At 43.3% G+C, this 18,693-nt stretch overlaps 1 protein-coding gene across 5 annotated transcripts in view; it reads left to right on the top strand.

The window, feature by feature from the left end:
• MCUB (mitochondrial calcium uniporter dominant negative subunit beta) overlaps positions 1-18,693 on the top strand; it is a 51,342-nt gene that overhangs the window by 8,629 nt on the left and 24,020 nt on the right. Inside the window, exons 1-2 of one of the 5 annotated variants that reach the window (XM_085578998.1) lie at positions 1,700-1,827; positions 10,165-10,236. The exons of 2 other annotated variants lie outside the window; for them this stretch is intronic. Coding sequence is in view for 1 of the 3 variants with exons in the window: in XM_085578996.1 (XP_085435122.1) it covers positions 1,723-1,827 (105 nt within the window). In the remaining 2 variants the exon portion in view is untranslated. Of the gene's footprint in view, positions 1-1,699; positions 1,828-10,151; positions 10,237-18,693 lie in introns of those variants that run through there. 2 more of the 5 variants (XM_085578997.1, XM_085578996.1) reach the window with 2 other exon arrangements.

Genomic DNA, 18,693 nt, shown 5'->3' with positions numbered 1-18,693 from the left:
CACTTACCGATCTTTCTGTTGGGCTTGACAACTTTAGTGCAGAAGTTGCCTTTCTGCTTTGCTAAAGTTGCATTACCAAAACATTTGCCTTGTCCTGTGATTTGACTCAGGGTGATTCTTCTGCGGGGAGTGTCCCATCTGCACTGGTGGGGGGCACTGGCTGTGGAGTAACTGAAGGGGGTGTCTAAAGCGATGCCTTCGTAGAAAGGGGGTTTAATATCATAACAAAGCCAACAGGAGTTAGTCAGGTTCGGTTTGGTTTCGTTTAGGGTTAGAAAGGTAGTTTCTAGTATATAAACACAGGGGTGTTCCACGGGCTGGTGGAGGGTTCTATGTGACCCTTTTGCAGCTCGAGGTCGACCAGTTCTAGCAAGGCTGCTATTCGAGGCTTTGACAGGGGCCACTGCTCGACCCATACGGGGTCTGGTGATTTCCAAGTCAGTTTGATTGGCAGCAGTGGGTGTACGGCAGTGGCCCTTATTATAAATTTGTAATCCTGACTCCTAACATAGCAAGGATGTCCCTTCCTATCAGGGGTGGAGAGTTTTGCAAAATGTAGGGGTGGATTGCTACTGTTTGTTCTGGTCCCTTTTTTGTATGAAGCGTTATGGCTACTAATTGGGTGCTTTTCCAAGCTCGGGACGGCCCTCCCACTCCGTTCACTGGGGGGACTTCTTTGCATTGCCAGTGTCGGGGCCACAGTGCTTGGGGAAAAATCGAGCAGTCTGCTCTTGTGTCTGCCCAAAACTGAAGCCCTATGACATGGGGGTCCTGACTGCCATAAAGGCGGCACGTCCCCCACACCTTCGGTGGCTCCTTCCCTATTTTCATGGCCAGGGCCACCCAGGGGTCCCGTTCTGGGGCGTTCCCTGCTGACCCTGCGGCACAGGCGCTGCTTGCGGCAGTAGTGGGTACGAAGGTACCGCAGGCTGTGTTGCGAAATTCGCTGGTGAGGGTACGAAGCTGGCTGCTTCTCGTGGGGGTATGGGGTATAAGGGCGCCCCGTCCCACTGGGGGTTGGCATAGATGGGCTGCCTTGCATTTGCAGCGGGAGGAGGCTGGGTGCAGCCCGCACGCCCCCTCCCTCTCCCGTTTCCTTGGGTCCGGGACCTGCATTTCTTGGCCAGATGCCCCTTCCTCCCGCAGCCCCAAACAGGCTCCTCTCGGGCGTGCTTGGGGTGGAGGCGCCGCGGCGGGCTGCCATGCTAGCTGGGGACAGCTCAGCGCAGGCTATTTTTATTTCTCCCCAGTCGGTAAACTGGGCTGGTTTGTATTGTGGCTGCTTTTCGGTGCGGCTTAAAGCTTTACTTGGTTTTGTTTTAAATTGCATTGGCTCTATTCTCTTCATCTCAGAGTCCCAGCCGGCTCCCGGCAGCTCTTCCGAGCTGCCGGAGCTGCTGCCGGACTCCGAGTCGGAAGTCGAATGCCAGCGCACTTCCGGGGCTCGGTGCCGTTTTGTGCGGCTCCGACCCCGCTCCTCCCCCCGGGGGTGGCGCCGCTGCCGCCCCCCGGGCTCGCCCTGCCTCCTGCAGGGGTGGGTTTCTCCCTTATATGGTGGCAGCGTCAGGCGCGGCTGCCGATTGGCTCCGAGCCCTCTGCTGCTCTCCTCCTCTTTCTCCCGCACACGCGCATTAGCAAAACTCCGCGCCTCTGGGCTCTTCGCGCCGAGACTGCCCGCGCCCCGCCCCTCCCCTTGGCTGCCGGCGCCATTTCCAAAGGCGTATGGAGGCGGCGTGGGCAAGATCTCCTCCCGAGCCGCGGCTTCCGCGGCTCTGGCTTCCCCCGCCAGTCCCTGCCAAAAGAACTCTGCGCGCTGCTGCACCTCCGGTACCGGGTCACCGACCGGCGGTGGCGGGGCGGATGGGGAAGCCGCGGATTTTTGGGAGGTTTCCGCGGGGGGTCCCGGGCCCCGGCCCGGGGAGGGGGGCGACGCGCCGGCCCCCCCCGGATCCCCGCTCCCGGGCGGATCACCCTCAGGGGTAGTTTGCGTTGCCGCTCCTACCCCTAGCTTGGGTGTAACCAATAAACACGTACGCGCTGCGCTCCATGTCTCCTGCTCTTCTATTGCTCTGCGCAGGGCTTTCTCTACTTTTCCCCACGCCTTAAGGCATTTGCCGCTGCCTGAGGATTTCGTGTCCTCGGCCAGCGCGGCTGTGCATTTTTCCCATATCTCCGGATGCAAAACATCCACAGGGCGTTCAATTGCCCCAAGCTCAAGCAGCCTTGCTATAGCAAGATAAAAGTCTTTGAGCTTACACTCAATTCCCCATTGCTTATGAACTTCACTTACGACCCTGGCGAAGGCATCCATGATGATCGCGGGTCCTGGGACGTCTCCCTTGCCGAGAACACGGTTCCACCGGTCCGGCCGCTGCTCTTGTCCAGGCGACACCCGCAACCCGAGCGAATTATTCCCGGGCTTCGGCACCAGTTATGTTGCCTTCAGGGGAAGGCAAGGCGACCTGGTTTCAAGGAACAGCACGGCAGCCCAGTCTCCCCTGGGCCACTCGGGCCAACGACACACGCAGGCACCAGTGTGGTGGACGGTCGAAAGCCTTTATTATCTTATCTCATGGGTTTAAATAGTCTTGGGGGACTCTGCTACGTCAGGGGGGGGTTGGTAGGGTCTCTAGGGTTAGTCAGGAGTGGAAAACTACTGGGTTACGTGTGGTTACATTCTTTGGGGTAAATGGATAACATGTTGCAGGGTGAGAGGGGGAAGGGGTCTTTCTTTCCGTCACATCCCGAAATCTTCCGTTCGCCTGTCCCTATCTACTACAGTAGTGATGAGGAAATACAGGCTACTCTTTCAAATGGAAATGGAAGAAAGATGTTTACTCTATAAATGTGACATTTATACCTTTAGAAAAGTTGAATTTATCATCATGAGCCCAGGTAGTGCATGTTCAAAGGGACAGAAAAATTGAGTACATTATACACAGGCAAGATATAATTTACTTTTTTCCTTCAGGTTTTGAGCAACTTAGAAAACGGTTTTGAAGCAGTTGTTTTCACATTTACTATCTTGTCATTTTTGATCAAAATTACTTCAGTCCTCACATTCCTGTCAAGATGGAGAGAAATAAACTGTCTTCTTTTAAGAAGTATTTTGTTTATCTGCAAAGGCAGCAATTTCAGCTTCTCAGCATCTCCCCAGTGTTACTTAAAACTAACAAGACTACAAATTGATTTAGAGATCACAGAAGCATCCTTAAATGTATTGTATGTTTGCCAGAGTGGAGGAAAAATTACATTGCCTTTCTTCCTGGCAAATCAAACTCCATATACCATGAGGATATCACTTCGGCCAGAGTGCTGTGGTGAGGAAAAGATCACAGAATCAGAGAATGTTAAAGGTTGGAAGGTACCACAGGGTCATCTGGTCCAGCCCCCTTGCCCAAGAAGGGACATCCTTGAGCACATGGCACAGAATTGCATCCAGATGGTTCTTGAATGTCTCCAGTGAGGGAGACTCCACAGCCTCTGTGGGCAACCTGTTCCAGTCTCCTACTCCAGGATGATTGTTGTTTGAGCAGCAGAGTCACTGGTTGTACTAGAAGTGCTTATGCCATACTGTTCACACAACAACATTCCTATGGGTTTGTTCCAGGTTTCTTTTTTTCTAGGGCCTGGCCTGGCCTGACCCTCTCTGCACCTTCTCATGCAAACTGTTTGTTATTTATACTCTGTACTTGCTGTTTGAACCAGCTGCTCTTTGCCTGTGACAGCACAGCTGTGAGCATTTTCCACTGTGCTATCTATGGTAGGAAAGCAGGAAGGCTTTTGTAAAACGCCTTTATGTGTTTGCTCTGAGCAGAAGCATAAAGGTGCCAGGCCCCTGAGGCACGGCAGCATTCATGCTTCCAGGGACATTTGTGGCCTCAGCTGCTCCTCAGCCAGCCCCTCTAGCTGGAGTCCCTCAGGGGAGACATGGGCACGATGGGGTTCCTGATCCAGGGCCAAGCCCAGCACAGGTGTGGGTTTGTAGCTGTGGCGCCTGTGGAGGATGCACTGACAGGGATGGGGGGAGCAATGGGATAATCCCCAGGCTGAGCTAGGTAGAGGCTGGGAACTGAGGTTATGGAAGTGGGGCACAGGTTTTGGCTAGCCTGAGGTATTTGGTTTTAACAGGTTAATTGCAGTAAAGATGGGCTAAACTGTCTAAAAGTGTTTTGAGAAGGTGGCAAACCCAGTGCTTAACCACAAAGTAGCTTTGCTTGGTTTCCTACAGATACTGTGTCTGCCCTTCCCTAGACAAGGAAATAAACTTTAAGAATTATTTTGTAATACAAAAATATAAGCCAAATAGAAGCTATATATCTGTAGTAAAAGAAATGCTGTGGGAGAAGTTGAAGTTAGTGGTCTTGCTGACCTGAGTCCTGGACCCAAGGCTGGTGATACTGAATCAGCTAAATGTTGGAAGTCAAGTGATCTTGATCAGTGGCTCTGGTAAATACTTGACCCTTTTAACATAGATGAAACAGTTGGAACTTAAAGGCAGTTACTTCTCACAGCTGCATTGTAAGAGCTGTGTATCTGATCTGCATTGTTCATGTGCTTTAGGTAGAAGGGATATTAGTGAAGTGGCAAGGTGGGGAGCTTAACTTTGCTTCTCAGTGGATACACTTCAATTTACTGGCCCGTCTCACTCCAGGTTTTCAAAATTTTAAAATTCCAGATAAAACTACCAGGAAGCCGCTAGTTTCTTAGAAGACAAAATCAGTTTTTTAAGTTTATGCTGAGATCAGGACTTCCTGCAGCTCTGTAAATACTTTTCCAGAGCAATACACATGCTAGTATTTTTAACTAAAGGCAGGAAGTCTCTTAAGTTTGGGAAGGGAGGGAATGCAGACACAGCAAATAGTGATCTTGAACAATCACTTTTTTTCTGTAGCCAGAGGGTGAGTATGTCTTTCCTGCCTTCCCATTTTCATTTGTCTGCTGGATGGCCACAGCTGTGTTGAAACAGGAAAACTAAATCAAGTCCTTGGAGCTCTTTTGTGAGGAGTTTTTGTGCTCAGTAACCAATTGCAGTGTAGGGTTGAATCATGGCGTCTCTGTTAGATGGGACTTTGCTTTCATTTTGTGTATTCTCTTTTAATCTTACGTGCTGCTTGCAATATCCTGGGTTCCTACTAACGCTTTCCCAAAAACTGGTTTTTTTTTGGACAGATGGGTCCTGTCCTATTAAGGCATCAGGTTACGTATGTTTGTGGCACACCTTTTGGCAGTTTGTCTGTTGGTTTTCAAAAGTGTTTTAAAGCCATAATGTGCTTACTGTAATATTGCAAGGCCTAAGCCTTGCTAAAGGTGCCCCACAAAGAAGCAGTGAGGGTTGAAAATGGGGAGGTTGCTCGGGATTTTGCCCTCAGTTGACTTGGGAAATGACCTGTTGTAGGATGAGTTGAAATTCACTTAAACAGAGAAAATTATAATAAAGATTTTGAGACAAGATTCCTGCCAGAATATGTTCCCAGGCATTGGTACCACAGCAGGATCTTTTGCAGTCAGTTGTGACTGGTACACTTTTTCAGGTAGCTGCAGTAGATTTCAGTCAAAAGGGTTTTTTTGTGAGGCAGGTAACATTATTATTTTTTGCAGAGCTGGGGCTAGTCCAAATTTAATGTAGAGGAACTGTCATTTTCTGTACTGAATTGTCTGCCATTTTTTCCCATTTTAATCTGTTGGGTGTGAGATAATTCTTCAGTATTTTTTTATTATAGTGATTTTCAGTAACATTATTTATCTGATGCCATAGAGTTTGATAGGCTAAAGGATATGAAAACATAATTCATATTTACATCTGTGAGCTTCAATCAGAAGCCAAAGGCGTGGGCTCAGTGTTTGTAGCCTTTCTGGTAAAATGAAGATTGCTGTTTGGAGGCTAGTGTTTCAGGCTTGGTCTTGCAGTGCCCTGTGGCTTTAAGCACACTGGAAATATGACTGAGCTGGAGTAATTTAAAGAGATGTCAAATAACCCAGGCTCTAAAACTGAGTTATACTGATTAAACCATGCATGCTCCTTGGAGTACTGACCCCAAGCTGTTTTTCTTGGCAGTGGAAGTGTAAAGTGCATATATTTTGCTATAGTTCAAACCCTGATATGACTTTAACTGTGCAAACCCTCACAGTAGTGCCATTCTTCAGCATTTCATAATGCTGCACAATCTGTAGCTTGTTTTCATGTGAGTTCCTGGTTACTTCTCCTTCTGGAATAGCCATGTTAACTTTTCTCATTAATAGGGATGTAACTATTTTTGGGGATTCCACTGAGCCAGCAGATGAAAACTGTGATCTCACTGGCATTCTAATATAAATACAGATTTGGGTTGTTGGGAAGTAAGACCTTTAACTGGGCACTCTACTGCTAACAATTACAGCTCATTTTGTCTCAGTTGGAATTAAGTATCAGTAGTTAGTATTTTTCTTGACGTATGATAAAAAAGATTTTTTGGAACTTAGGAATACTCGTAACTAATAAAAGAAGTAACTGCATAAAGGTACCTAATAAGGTAGAAGTTATCAAAAACTATTAACAGTTTTAAAAAATAATGCCCATGTAGAGTATTCATCTACTACTAAAAACTTTGACTGTCATATAACATTTAGAATTCAAACCCCTAGATACTGCTTTTGACCTTTGTGGTGCCTCTGATTCTAGATTTTGGGTGAGTAATTACACAGCTCAAAAACTTGAACTCTAAGAAAATTACACAGCACCTTGTGGCAGCAGTCAGACCAGCAAGACCCACTAGAAGGAGCCAGAAGCAATGTCCTGGTTCATAGGTCAGTGCGTGCTTTTGTGGCACAAGCTGATCTTACCTGCAAGTGTGCAAGAGCATAATGTATTTCCATAGCACAAATTTGAAATGCTCCATATGCACATCCATACTCCATATGGCCATCATAAAGAACATTCAGCCAGCAGCTACTCCGAGGCCTGGAGCCGACAGAGGATCCACCTTATCTACTGCTTTTTTATTTTATCTGCAGCCAGATAAAACTGGGATGGCAGGTCACACATTCTGTTTAAATCAGTTGGCTGCTGGTGGCATGGGGCCTCCCTTGCTGCTGTAGAAGTTAGAGTGTGTGTAATTTAAAATGTAAAAAAAACCTAAGCCAATTTATCATACTTAGCATTGCTGACCACAGAAGTATCCCAGCCCAATGCAGCTGGCCCTCGGTGTGCCTCTAGCTCCTGCTCCAGGCACCTCACTGCTCTTACATTCCAGAGCAGCTCAAAGCCCTGCTGAGGGGTGAGAGTGCTGCTTTCTCAGCCTGTGTTGGGGTCATGATGTGGTTTTTGGTGTTCTCAAGGGATCCACTTAAGGGGGAAGCTGCAGTTAGAGGAGCTTTTGTTTTGTTCCCTGCTTTCATGTTCTCTCCCTGTCTGCCCTCCACTGACAGAAGCAGAAAAATCTAGTGTGTCTGACTTCAGGGAAATAGGTTTGAAGCCAAACAGCACATATTCAGAGAGAAATGTGGAACAACACTGATTTGAAGGCAGTGGTGAAAGCACAGAATTAATGGACTCTTATGTTTAGCCCAGACTATCAATATTTACTGAGAAGTTCACCTACATTATTTCTGGTTGGTTGTAGCATGCTCTGTCTACTGTAACATCCACTCTGTGGCATTTATAACCCTTGATCAGTGCAGAACTAACTATTCAGACTGTTCCTTCTTGTTTAAGTTGTTTTGATAGTGTTCCTTAATATCTTTGTTTAAATTTCAGTAGTGTTTGCATGTTGCCTCAGAGCCTGCAGCAGCAAAAGGTAAATATGGCAGTAGGGTTTAAATTGAGTTTCATTCATTCAGAGAGTAAAATAAAATAAACATAAGGAGGAAACAACCTGCAGATACTTATCAGTCTCAAGTGAGGAAAGAGTTTTTTTAATGTTGTTTATTTATCCATATCAAATCGTTGCTCTTGGAACTGGAACACTGAGAAACTATATCCCAGTGAAATCCTGTGGTATCAAAGAGACTGTGACTGTATTTTCCCTTGTTCTTCTTCCAGGATGGCATGTTGCAAAGATGGTTATGAGTCTCTATTCCTTACTTTTTTGTTGATCAGGTATTTTTTCTAATTTTGTAGACTTTTGATAAGCCATCCAGATGCTATTTTGAGCTCCAGGAAAATGCTCATAATAAAAGCCTTTAGGACTCAGTATGTTGCTGTAGCTTCTGCAGACTGCATTCTTCTCAAGAAGTTTTATAATGTGAGAAAGATTTACAAGGATCTTTTTACTGTGTGACTGTGGGGAACTCGGGTCAGCTCCCACTGTCTTTTTTCCTGACAATATAGCAACAAGCCAGTTTGAGGGCCTGGCCGGTGTCATTTTCTCCATTTCACTAAAAAGGATGATGAGATGGAATAGTCCTGGGTATCTGCTTTCATATTGCAGATGGTCTTGGATATGCAGATTGGGCTCTGTAGGCATGATTATGCTTTTCACTGTGTCTTGTTCTGAGTGGGCTGCAATATCCAGAAAAAGCTGTCCATATGGAGAGGCTAGCTGTGAACCTGGAAGCAGTGTACAGCCTCTCAGTGTGATGGTGCACCTGGACCAGAAACCCTTCTGTGTTGTGTGGGGGGCATGTAGTGTACACCTAATCACCAGCTGGGGAAGAGAGCAGTGAGCCTGAGCTTGTTTGAGGCTCTTGCCTCAGGATGCAGCTTTTTGTCTAAGTGTCAAATTTGCAAGGTAACAGAAGCAAAAAAAAATTCTTAACCAAAGCAGGTTATAGGGTACAGAAACCTTTTTCCTCTCTGTAATTGTGCTGGTGAATGTCATCTGTGTCCGCTTCAGGCACTTGATGGCAAGCAACTCCCTGAATATTTTGTGTGTGTATTTTTCTTTAATGTCATAATTTCCCAGAAACTTTAGGCACTTATCTGCTAAACAAAAATATTATGGTTCTTTGTATTTGCCTTTCACTGAGATTTGAGCCTTTGAGATGGATTTGAGTAGAAGGGTTTTTTTCAAGCTCTTTCACAATCAAGAGGATAATACATTCTTTTACAAAAACTGAGATTCTTATCCTGTAGACAAGCAATGACAGAAGGGCTGACATAAATAGATTTGGAATGTGTGTGTGTGTGTGTCAGTGAATTGCTGATGGATATATTTTACTCCTTGGGATTGGACTTTCTTAATTTGATTTTCTTAAACTTGGTCAATAGTGGTGACCTAAGTTAAAGATTGGCTTGACTGAATGCAAATGGTGTTGTTCCAGAAGGGAATGAGTTTCAGCATCGAATAGATTTTACAACAAAGGGAGTTAGATTATTGCTTTGGTATTTTTTCAGGTATTTTCTGTCAAAGTATTTTTGGTCTCATTCAAAAATTAAAAATACTTTCTATTTTAGTGTTCACCCTCTCCTACATAACAGAAGTCAATAAATAGTACTAGCATGATTTATTATAGATTAAAAAATTGAAATTTATACCTTTTGAAGCATGTAACAAACAGCCAAAGTCCTAGATTTGGAAAAAGCCAAGGAACTGGTGTTAATCTTACTTTGAAGGAAAATCAATCAGTGTAGTTATTTACCTGTTTTGTACATATGAGCTGTTGCTATACTGAGAGGCTTTGCTGCTATAACTATACTATAAATCCTTTTTTGTGGCCACTTTTACAGGCAGGAGACATTTATTTGTTTACTTTGAAAGTTCTAGGCTTAAAATACTTCGAATAGCATTTTATCATCATAGATCCATATAATGGTTTGGGTTGGAAGAGACCTCAAGGATCATCTAGTTCCAACCCCTCTGCTGTAGGCAGGGACATTTTCCATTGGACCATGGAGAGGGCTCAGAGCCCCATCCAGCCTGGCCATGAACACTTCCAGGGATGGGGCATCCACAACTTCTCTGGAAAACCTATGCCATGTTTATTCATTGATCATTATCAGTATTGCAGCTAATGACTTTAATTAATGGGGAAGAAAATTTTATTGGCTTTTTTTTAATTAGATATTTCTGAACCAGCAGTAATAGCTAAGGTACTCACATAGAAGCATGCCCTTTGCCTTTGTAGAGATGTTTCCTGATGATAGCTGTATCAGTAAGTGCTTTTTAATGCTTACAGTGCCTTAGCAGAGCTAATGTGAAAACATTTTAATAATATATAACTGCATCTTTAAGTTCTTAATTACAGAGGCGAGAGCTAAGTGTGATTTTGAGCCAGCTGGACACTAACCTCATCTACTCAGCGATGCTGTGAATCCAGGTGAGCAGCTTGTCAAGAATAGCACGTCAGGTTTTCTTTTAGCAAGCCAAATTGTCTTTTTCTTTTCCAAGGCAGAGGTTAAGAATTCTGATGGGTACTTAGTGGGTGCCAGAGGTGCTGTCTCTCAAAGAAGAAAGATGCTGCCAGCCAGTTAATTGGCAATATCTTGCCTGTACATGGAGCAGTGGCTCTCAGTTTCTGTTCAGAGCTCTGTGTGAGTCAGGAGCTGGGAGCTGATGAGGACTCTGGATGCACTGGGATGCTGGCCCTGTCCCAGCCTGCCAGCATGGCCTTCAGCACCAGCCATAGCACTTCTTTTTGTGCCAGCACCATGGGATGCTGGTCTCTGCTTTGTGGAAAGGACAGAGGTCAAACTGGAAGCTATTTTTCCTTGCCCACTACCAAATGCAACACAATTAACTGTTTTGTTTTTCCTGATGGTAAAGCAAATTTAACTCATGCTCATAAAATGCCTGCTGTGTGAATCCTGTGTTTTTAGTGGAATACAGAAATAAAACAGCTGGTATAATAATGAGTCCTGCTGCTTGCCATGGATCTGAAGGTATATTTGGGAGTGCAGTCCTGGCATTACTCTTATAATGGTGACAGTTGAGCTGGAATTACAGAAATAAATGATGTTTGAAATGTTTATTAAAAAAACTAAACCAATCAACTTTCCTCTGCTGAAAACAGTCTAACTAGAGCTTTTTGCTGAAAATCAGAGCTATGAAAGAAAGTTGCTTTGTCCTATCTTTGCAATGGCACATAAAAGGCATAAAACAAAATTGCAATGTTGCTTAGACCCACAAATGTGTCCAGAAGTGTATTTCATATTGGCCCATTGGATCTGATGCCATTGTAGCATTCTAATCCTTATGAATGTAGTCAATTTTCTTAGAAAGTAGATCTACATATTAGGACTCTGTGACTCCAAATTTAGGGGTTTTTTAGTGCCTGTTCTTTTCTGTGAGCTGCTCCAGTAATCTTCTTTCAGTTTTGAATGCTGACCTGAGGACCAGAGCTTTAGAGGATTCAACAGACTCTTTTTCCTAAGTTGGATATACTAAGTGTAATTTTAACAGGCTGAAGAGATGAAAAAGAGGCCAAGAAGAGGGAGAAGTGATAGTTGGAATGACAGCCACTCTCTCATTTAAACTCCTTAGAGAAGGAGGTGCCTTATTCCTGCAGTTCTGTGTGCAGGAGCTGTGAGCCTGGAACAGACAGCTGGAACAAAGGACTTGTCTTACATCCTCAGAATGGTGCAAAGGTTGGGGCTGCTCTACACTTGATACTTTTCTAGCTACTGAGCCCTGGAATTGCCTGATGACTTTTTTCACATCTACCCTTCCTTATCCTGGTCTCTGCCCAGCTGGATAACACTTCATCCATAACTGTGAAATGCTGCCCCTCTGTCCCCTTTGAATAATTTCAGAGGCTAAGCACGGTTCTCTCCCTCTGTTAATAGTTGGGCAAAGTTTTTCTAATTTGTGAAGCTGAAGCTCATAAAGCAGCAAGTGTAGAGCAAACATTCAGATAATTCTTTATCTGAAAAGATAAGAGTGACTAAAGTTCATTTTAGAGCAAATGCTATCATAATAGTAGGATCTATTCACACCCTAGAGGAAAAATGTGCTAAATACTATACACTCAGCTTCAGGCAGTAAGGGATGAGGAAAGCATGATTGTGGAGTAAACTTAGGGAGAATCAAGCTGAAAAGTCTGTTGGCATGGTTCTGGTAGTTAAATATTTACCAGCAGCAGACAGCTCCCAGAGTCTCATTTTTCTTCAGCCATTGGTGTAATGAGGTAATAAACCATGCACAGATGATAGGTTTCCAGGGAAGTGGCTGCAAAGGGTCCTGCTTCTTGAGCAAGGACAGTTAATATCCAGTTCCTTTAAGAAAGAAACTAGAATACATTGAGTATTTATTGAGACTTATCAGAATATAAGTTTCTGCTTGAGCTGTAGAGTTGGTGTTACACATCTGGTTTCATGTGGGGTAATTTTTTTCACAGTGGCTGGTACAGGGCTAAATTTTGAATCTGTGGTGATCACTCAAGGCCTCTCTATATCATACATGACTTTTGCAGGTATGGTCATGAGTTTGCCAGCCTGATTTGATATTGTCCTCCTTCCCAGCCCCTCTTATGGTCACTCTGGCTTCTCCTTCTGGACTGTAATCCTTAAGGTGCCTGCAGAGGTCCAGAATCTGTGTTACATGGAAGGGGAAGAGCAGCAGCAGCAGAGAAACACCTGCTGTGTCTTAACCCAGCTGCCAACATCACCCTGCAGCTGCTGCTGCTGAATAGAGAGTCTAGGCTTATGTGTACCTTATGCTTTGCATAGGCAGAACACAAGATGAATTTCTGAAGTGGCTGATGGTTTTGGTTTTTTCCCAGGCTGTGCTGTCTTACTGGTGCTGAAAACAGGGCCATTGGATAAAGGAGATTAATAACTGTAAATTCCTTTTGTGTCCCAGTGAAATCAAAGGCATAGATGTTGAAAGATAATCTGAAAGGCACCTGAAATGTGAGAGGTTTTATTAAGATTAACATAGGGTTTATTTTGTAGTTTTTGCTGTAATAAACTTGAAGTAATTTGGTATTCCATTTAAATTGGCATTATCTCTAGTGCTAGACAAAAAATTGCTGGTCAAAAGAAAAAGAGGAATGTAATACCTTTGTCTTCCCCATCTCCTTGTGAGGAAACCCACTGAATTTTGGCACTCCTGAATAAAGGTTTTAAATGAAGAATCCCTGTGAATATGCTAGGGTGGTAGGAAATGTCAGTGGAGTTGTGTGTGTAGGAGGAGTTGTTTCAGGGGACAAGAGGAGTGCTGGTACTACAGGAGTTGAAATATTATGCTAGTGTTCATATTATAAAGACGGTGGTCACTGAAGAGAACTCTGAAGCAGTAAATGGGTAGAAGCTGTATAGATTAATTTATGAGGAAAAATGTAAGAATTAAATATGTATAACTTATCTAAGCAGTGACTGCTGGTGTTCATAAATCTAACAAGCATGAGAGGTATAAGCACATACACACACAAAAAAAAAAAAAGAACTCTGCATATATTTGGGGCTATGTCTCAAGTGGAAACTGGATATCCTATGTGTGACTTCCTGGGTGGATATCTAGTGAATATGTAGCAATTAATATCTTATCTTTTTAGGGTGATTAGAGGTATCTATTGAGCCTGGCTTCATCCCATAACATTAGTCACGTGAGCTGTCAGCATTGTTTGAATCTACTGTACATCTAGAGTTAACTGTGCTGTCTTAGGTCCTACAGACAAATGCTTATACTTAAACCTGACAAACTCACTTTCTTCTCATGCTTGAACAATAGGCTGGGGGAAGGAGTGTCACAATCCTTTTCAATCTCTCAAATTTACAGGACAATATCCTCTATAAACGAAACTTTATTTAATGAGCTTATTGTGAATGAAAACAAACAAATATGTCAAATGAGCTCATTCCTCTTTGTACAGACTAGTCTAACATGATTTCACTAATTCATCATGTCATTCACGAGTGATTATCTTTTAAAGCCCTTCCAGCTAATTTGATTTTAAGTCTCTTCCTCACAGTATAATTGAATACCTCTCTCTGTGATCCTCAGACAACTGCTTCAGGCAGGGAAGAAAATTACTTCTTTATGTGCTTTGACAAACCAACACGATTTAAATAATTTGAGTTACTTAAAAGTAACATGGATTGTAACACAGACATGTTACAAAGGTAGCATTCCCAAGTTCTCTGATTTGTAACTTGTGCACCAGGAACGGGGACCTCATGGTAGTGCTGATCCTTCCTTCTCCCACACAATGTGGGCAGCTCGGTGTCTCACTGAGATGAACCAAAGCCTAAGCAGTCTGGCTGCTGCTGGATCTGCTCCAAAAGCTTTTTGGGTCTGCTGAGGATGTTGGATCTATAGTATTTCCTTAGGATTCTGGAAAAACTGCCAGGCAATCATAACGCTAAGGTGGTGGTTGCAGGAGACAGCAAGCTGCAGGTGATAACAGCTTCTCCTCCTTTGCCAGGGACTCTTTTGGAGACTTTTTCTGCTCTTCCTTGGTGTCCTTCTTTGAGAATGGATGTGCCAGTTGCATTTTCTGCTGTTTGTGGTCCCTGAAGCATGCAGGAATGACAGGAGCCTACCTGAAGCAGGCCAGAGTGTGGAGCAGAGCTGGCTGCAGTGTGTGCAGCCCCTCTGTGCTGCATTTGTTGTTTCTGTTTGTTGCAGCTGTTTTCTATTTTTGACAAAATAGCTGAAGCTTATGAAATTGGATCTCCTAAATGTAAGTTGCTGAAAGTCTTCAATACATGTGATCATTGCAGTGATAGTTGTGAGACAGAGCAGAATCAGAGTGTGGCAGGGATGTCAAGCTGCTGCATTTTGTGATAGCCACCTTAAAGGTATTTGTATTTTGCTCTTTCTGAGTGGAAACCTGTAAAATGGGCTGTGAAAGGGAATGAAAATATGCTTTTCTTGTTCTCATTCCTCCTTGAGTACCCCTAAGGGATTTTGGGAAGTTGTTGAACTAGTTAGACTGTTGTTCGGCCATTTGGAGGGTTTAAGAGCAGTTCTTGGTTTTCATGTGTTTCTTGTTTCTTCACATCTGATCTGCTATGCCCTCAAAATACAGGCAGCAGACATTTTGACAACACTGAAAAAAAAACCCCAAACAAACAAGGGCCCTTGATAAAAATACTAAGTCAACAAAAATATGCACTTAAAAAATAAATAGATTTAGACATCAAAGATTTAAAATTTAAAAGTTGTATGTGGATAGTTTAAAACATAGTGTTTATCTTGGTAAGGGTTTTTTCTGCTCAGTCTTAGGATAGGGAAGCACATAGCACTCTTTCACGTGTGATGCGGAGATGACACTCAGATAAACCTGATTTGTTCTTTCCTCTACTGTAAGTTTTCTATGTTACCTTTAAGTAACTTTAATTATTTAAACTGTGTTGGTTTTTCAAAGTTGATTAAAGAAGTTAATTGCTCTTCCCTGCCTGCAGCAGTTTTCTGAGATTCAGACAGAGTCAATTATAGTGTGAAGAAGAGACTTATGATCAAATTAGCTGGAAGTTCTCTAAAGATAAGAATATATTTCCTGCCTCCAACCGTCTTCCCCTGTTCTGCAAAGCAGTTTTTTCTAAAGCATCTTTTGTCAGGCTCACTGCTCTGTTGTTGAGCTGCAGATACTGGCAGCTGTCATGTTCTGTGCAGAGGTGCTCTGTGCTGTCTGTGCCTGAACACCCAGCAGCTGCAAATAAAGCCATGGAAAGGACCAAGATGCCAGGTGCTCATTCCGCCTCATATTTCAGATGCCAGCTGTGATTGCCACGTAGGGTCAGGCTGTTGAAGCAGAGGCTTCTTTCAGAGAACGTGGAGTGGGGACCTGCTGAGGGTTGTCTTAGGGCACTCCTTTATCCTTCTGGGCAGGTGTCAATCAGCTGCTGTCTGTCACAGGCTGAAAGTGCAGGAGCTACCAGAGCAGCTGCTCCTCAGACATGGACTGTACTGACACAAGTGCGTGGCTTTTTCCATGGCAGGAACCAAACGGCAACATGAATTAAAGCTGGTTTGGTGTAAGGAAGCAGCACTCCATGGAGACCTAGGAAAGCTGCAGCCCTGTAAGAATTTTTGCACTTGTTTGAGTTTAATTTTCAGAAAGCTCTTCCTTCCTCTTTTCTACTTGAGCTGTTTCCTTTTTATTTAAATGCAGCTCATGAAGTACATTGTTAATTTAGTCATGCAGTTTACAGTTACTTTATAAAATCCAAATGAATTACACAGTGTAAAGTAAATACAGGTTTTCAGCACATTGGACCATGGCTGAATCTTCGTGCTCCAAGCTGATGTATATTGTTGATAGTTGTTCCAGTTCAGTCATCCATGAAATATTCACAGATTTATAGTCAACATAGAAGTGAAACTGTCAAAACAACTTGCCTGATTATGACAAAGAAATAGCTATCAGAGAAGTGGCAGGCAGCTTCTGGGCTGAAGTGTTTCACTTAAGACATTTCAGTGCCATTTGCATTTTGCATCATTTCTGAGAAATGCATAATATGCAAAATGCATTTCTGTTTTTTTAAGAATTTTTATATGTTCAAATTTGTCATCTGGCTATTGCTTTTTATGGTATTTTTCTTTGGGAAAAAAAAAGAAAATAAATAGAATAATTACTTACTACATGTATTATAAAACATACATGGTGATGGGTGAATTTCTACAGCTTAATTGCCTGACCCCATGGTCTGCAGGCAAGTGGTTGAATCTCATCTTTTAAAGTTTTCAAGAGAGATTGTCATGTTAATAATAAAATTGAGTAAGTACCAACAACTGGAAACACAGCAGTCAAGGTCAACTGTTTCCTATCTATCTCTTAAACACAGATCTACTTTTCTGATGCAGAAAGTGAAAGGAAATCGTTCTGTTGTACTTAACTGCTTGGCTTTTGTGATCCTGATAATAGGAACATGATGTGGAAATAGTCTCATCGGGATAAAAGTTTTATGAGAGAGTGTGGAGAGATAGAACTGTTTGTGAGCACCACCAGATGAACTGAGGGAGTTGCAGGACTACTGAAGATCAACAGCAGTGCTCCCAACAGCTTCCTTGCAGCCTTTCTTTTCCTGCCCCAAGCATCTGTCCTTCCTGCCCTGCAGAGCTCCAGCAGAAAGGTTGGTTACCCTTACTACGGAGGGTCTGCCCACCCTGGATTGCTCTTAAGAGTCAAATGCTAAGTCTAGAAACAAAGAAACAAACCCCATAATTTGCAGTTTATTTTTGTTGACATCCCAGGCACTGTTAGAGTATATCCAGGCTGTACAGAATACCTGTAACATTTAGGTGATAGTAGCAAAATATAGGTGGGGAATCTGGGTTACTAAAATGCAAATTGAGAGTGAGAGGGAGGTGTCACTGCAGGAGTGGGGGCACTGGTGTGGAGGCAAGGCTAAGGTACAGAAGGGGCTGCAGAGTGAAAAGCAGCAAGCTGCGATGCTGTAGGTTGGTGTTGTGATGCTGGTCACATTTGCCCTGCTGAACTCCTGGTGATAGACTTAAACAGTACAGAAAATGCAAACACCATTTCTGGAATAACATACCTCGATTCTGTACCTTCAGACCTGTAACATGTCATGAAGGCTCGAGCCATTTTATAGCTACAGCAACTCCCTTCCTTTCTCTGTCTACCATGCTCTCACTGAAGTATCGCTTTGTTTTGGGCTGAATTGCTCTGGGACACCAGAAAGTGTGAGTCTTGCCTTGTGGGAGCTCTCTGTCCTGTGTAAATTTAAGGTATGTGCAAAACTGATGCAGAGCTAAAAGATCCCTTAACAGCTTTTCTTGGCATTTCTATTCAGGTAGCCTGTAATGATGTGATTATGGGTTGCACAGGACAAGCCATTGAAGTTAGATGGCTCACAGACCTCACAAGGCTGTTTCTCTGCAGGTATTCATTCCCCTAGTCATCCTTGGCTTTGCCCAAGGATATGCCACGTTGAGCTGAGAGTGGGAAGTGTCAGTGGGTCCCCAGCTGGTAATGCAAGGACTGTGTGCCTGCCATCTCTCAAGACTGAGTGGAAATTTGTTAGCAGGTTCAGGAGCTCCAAGGGTTGAGATTCTTCTCTTCCTTTTGTCAATTTTGTATTTTGATGACTATGGTCAGGTGGATTTGGGTGAGTGGTGGGATATGTGATGAATCTCTCCCAATATGCAGTTGTTCAGCACCCTGATAAGTGTGTAAGAGACTTCCTTTAAAGAAAAAAAGTAATCTTTAGGGTACTAGAGCCCTTCGGGAGATCCATGAAAGTAGTTGCAGTGTCTGCATTTGTATTCCTGGTTGGTAAGAAAAATGCTGTGCTACTTTTGGAAAACTGGATGCCACATTTCCAGGAGTTACAGATTCCAAATGTGAGGATTCAGTGCAAATGTTAATGTTCTGAAAATAAGCACGGTTTAGCAGCAAAACAGAAATAGATCAAGTTGAATCAAGCCAAAATAATAATTTTGTTCCTTACAGGAAGGGAATTCTGAAGTGAACTGGGGAGTTCACTGACCAAAATCCACCTGGTTTCCAGGTTTTTCTAATTTAAGCTAAGGCCAGGAAGGATATATATATATATTTATATAGGGATAGATTTAGGTCTCTCTAAATATATAGGTATGAAATAGCTGTTGAAGTGCCTCTGATATCATTTTCCCATAGCTCAGGGTTTCGATTGGCTTGACTCTAGGCAGAACAGGAGTATGAGTCTCTGCAGTGTGGCCTGTCATTTACTGTTAACAGTAAACATGAAGCTCTGGATAATAATTATAAAGAATAATAAAAAATAAGTATTCTTTGATTTGTTGCTTTAATCTTCTAGAGATATCACTGAGCTTTAAACTTTGCCTGCCTTCCCTTGGAAAAATAATTGAGTCGTTAACTTCTTTGAAG

Source organism: Lonchura striata, chromosome 4, assembly GCF_050655825.1.
Source record: "Lonchura striata isolate lonStrDom1 chromosome 4, ASM5065582v1, whole genome shotgun sequence".
NCBI classification, from domain to species: Eukaryota; Metazoa; Chordata; class Aves; order Passeriformes; family Estrildidae; genus Lonchura; species Lonchura striata.
The sequence above is the reverse complement of the archived record's forward strand: the minus strand, read 5'-3'. Positions and strand labels throughout refer to the sequence as shown.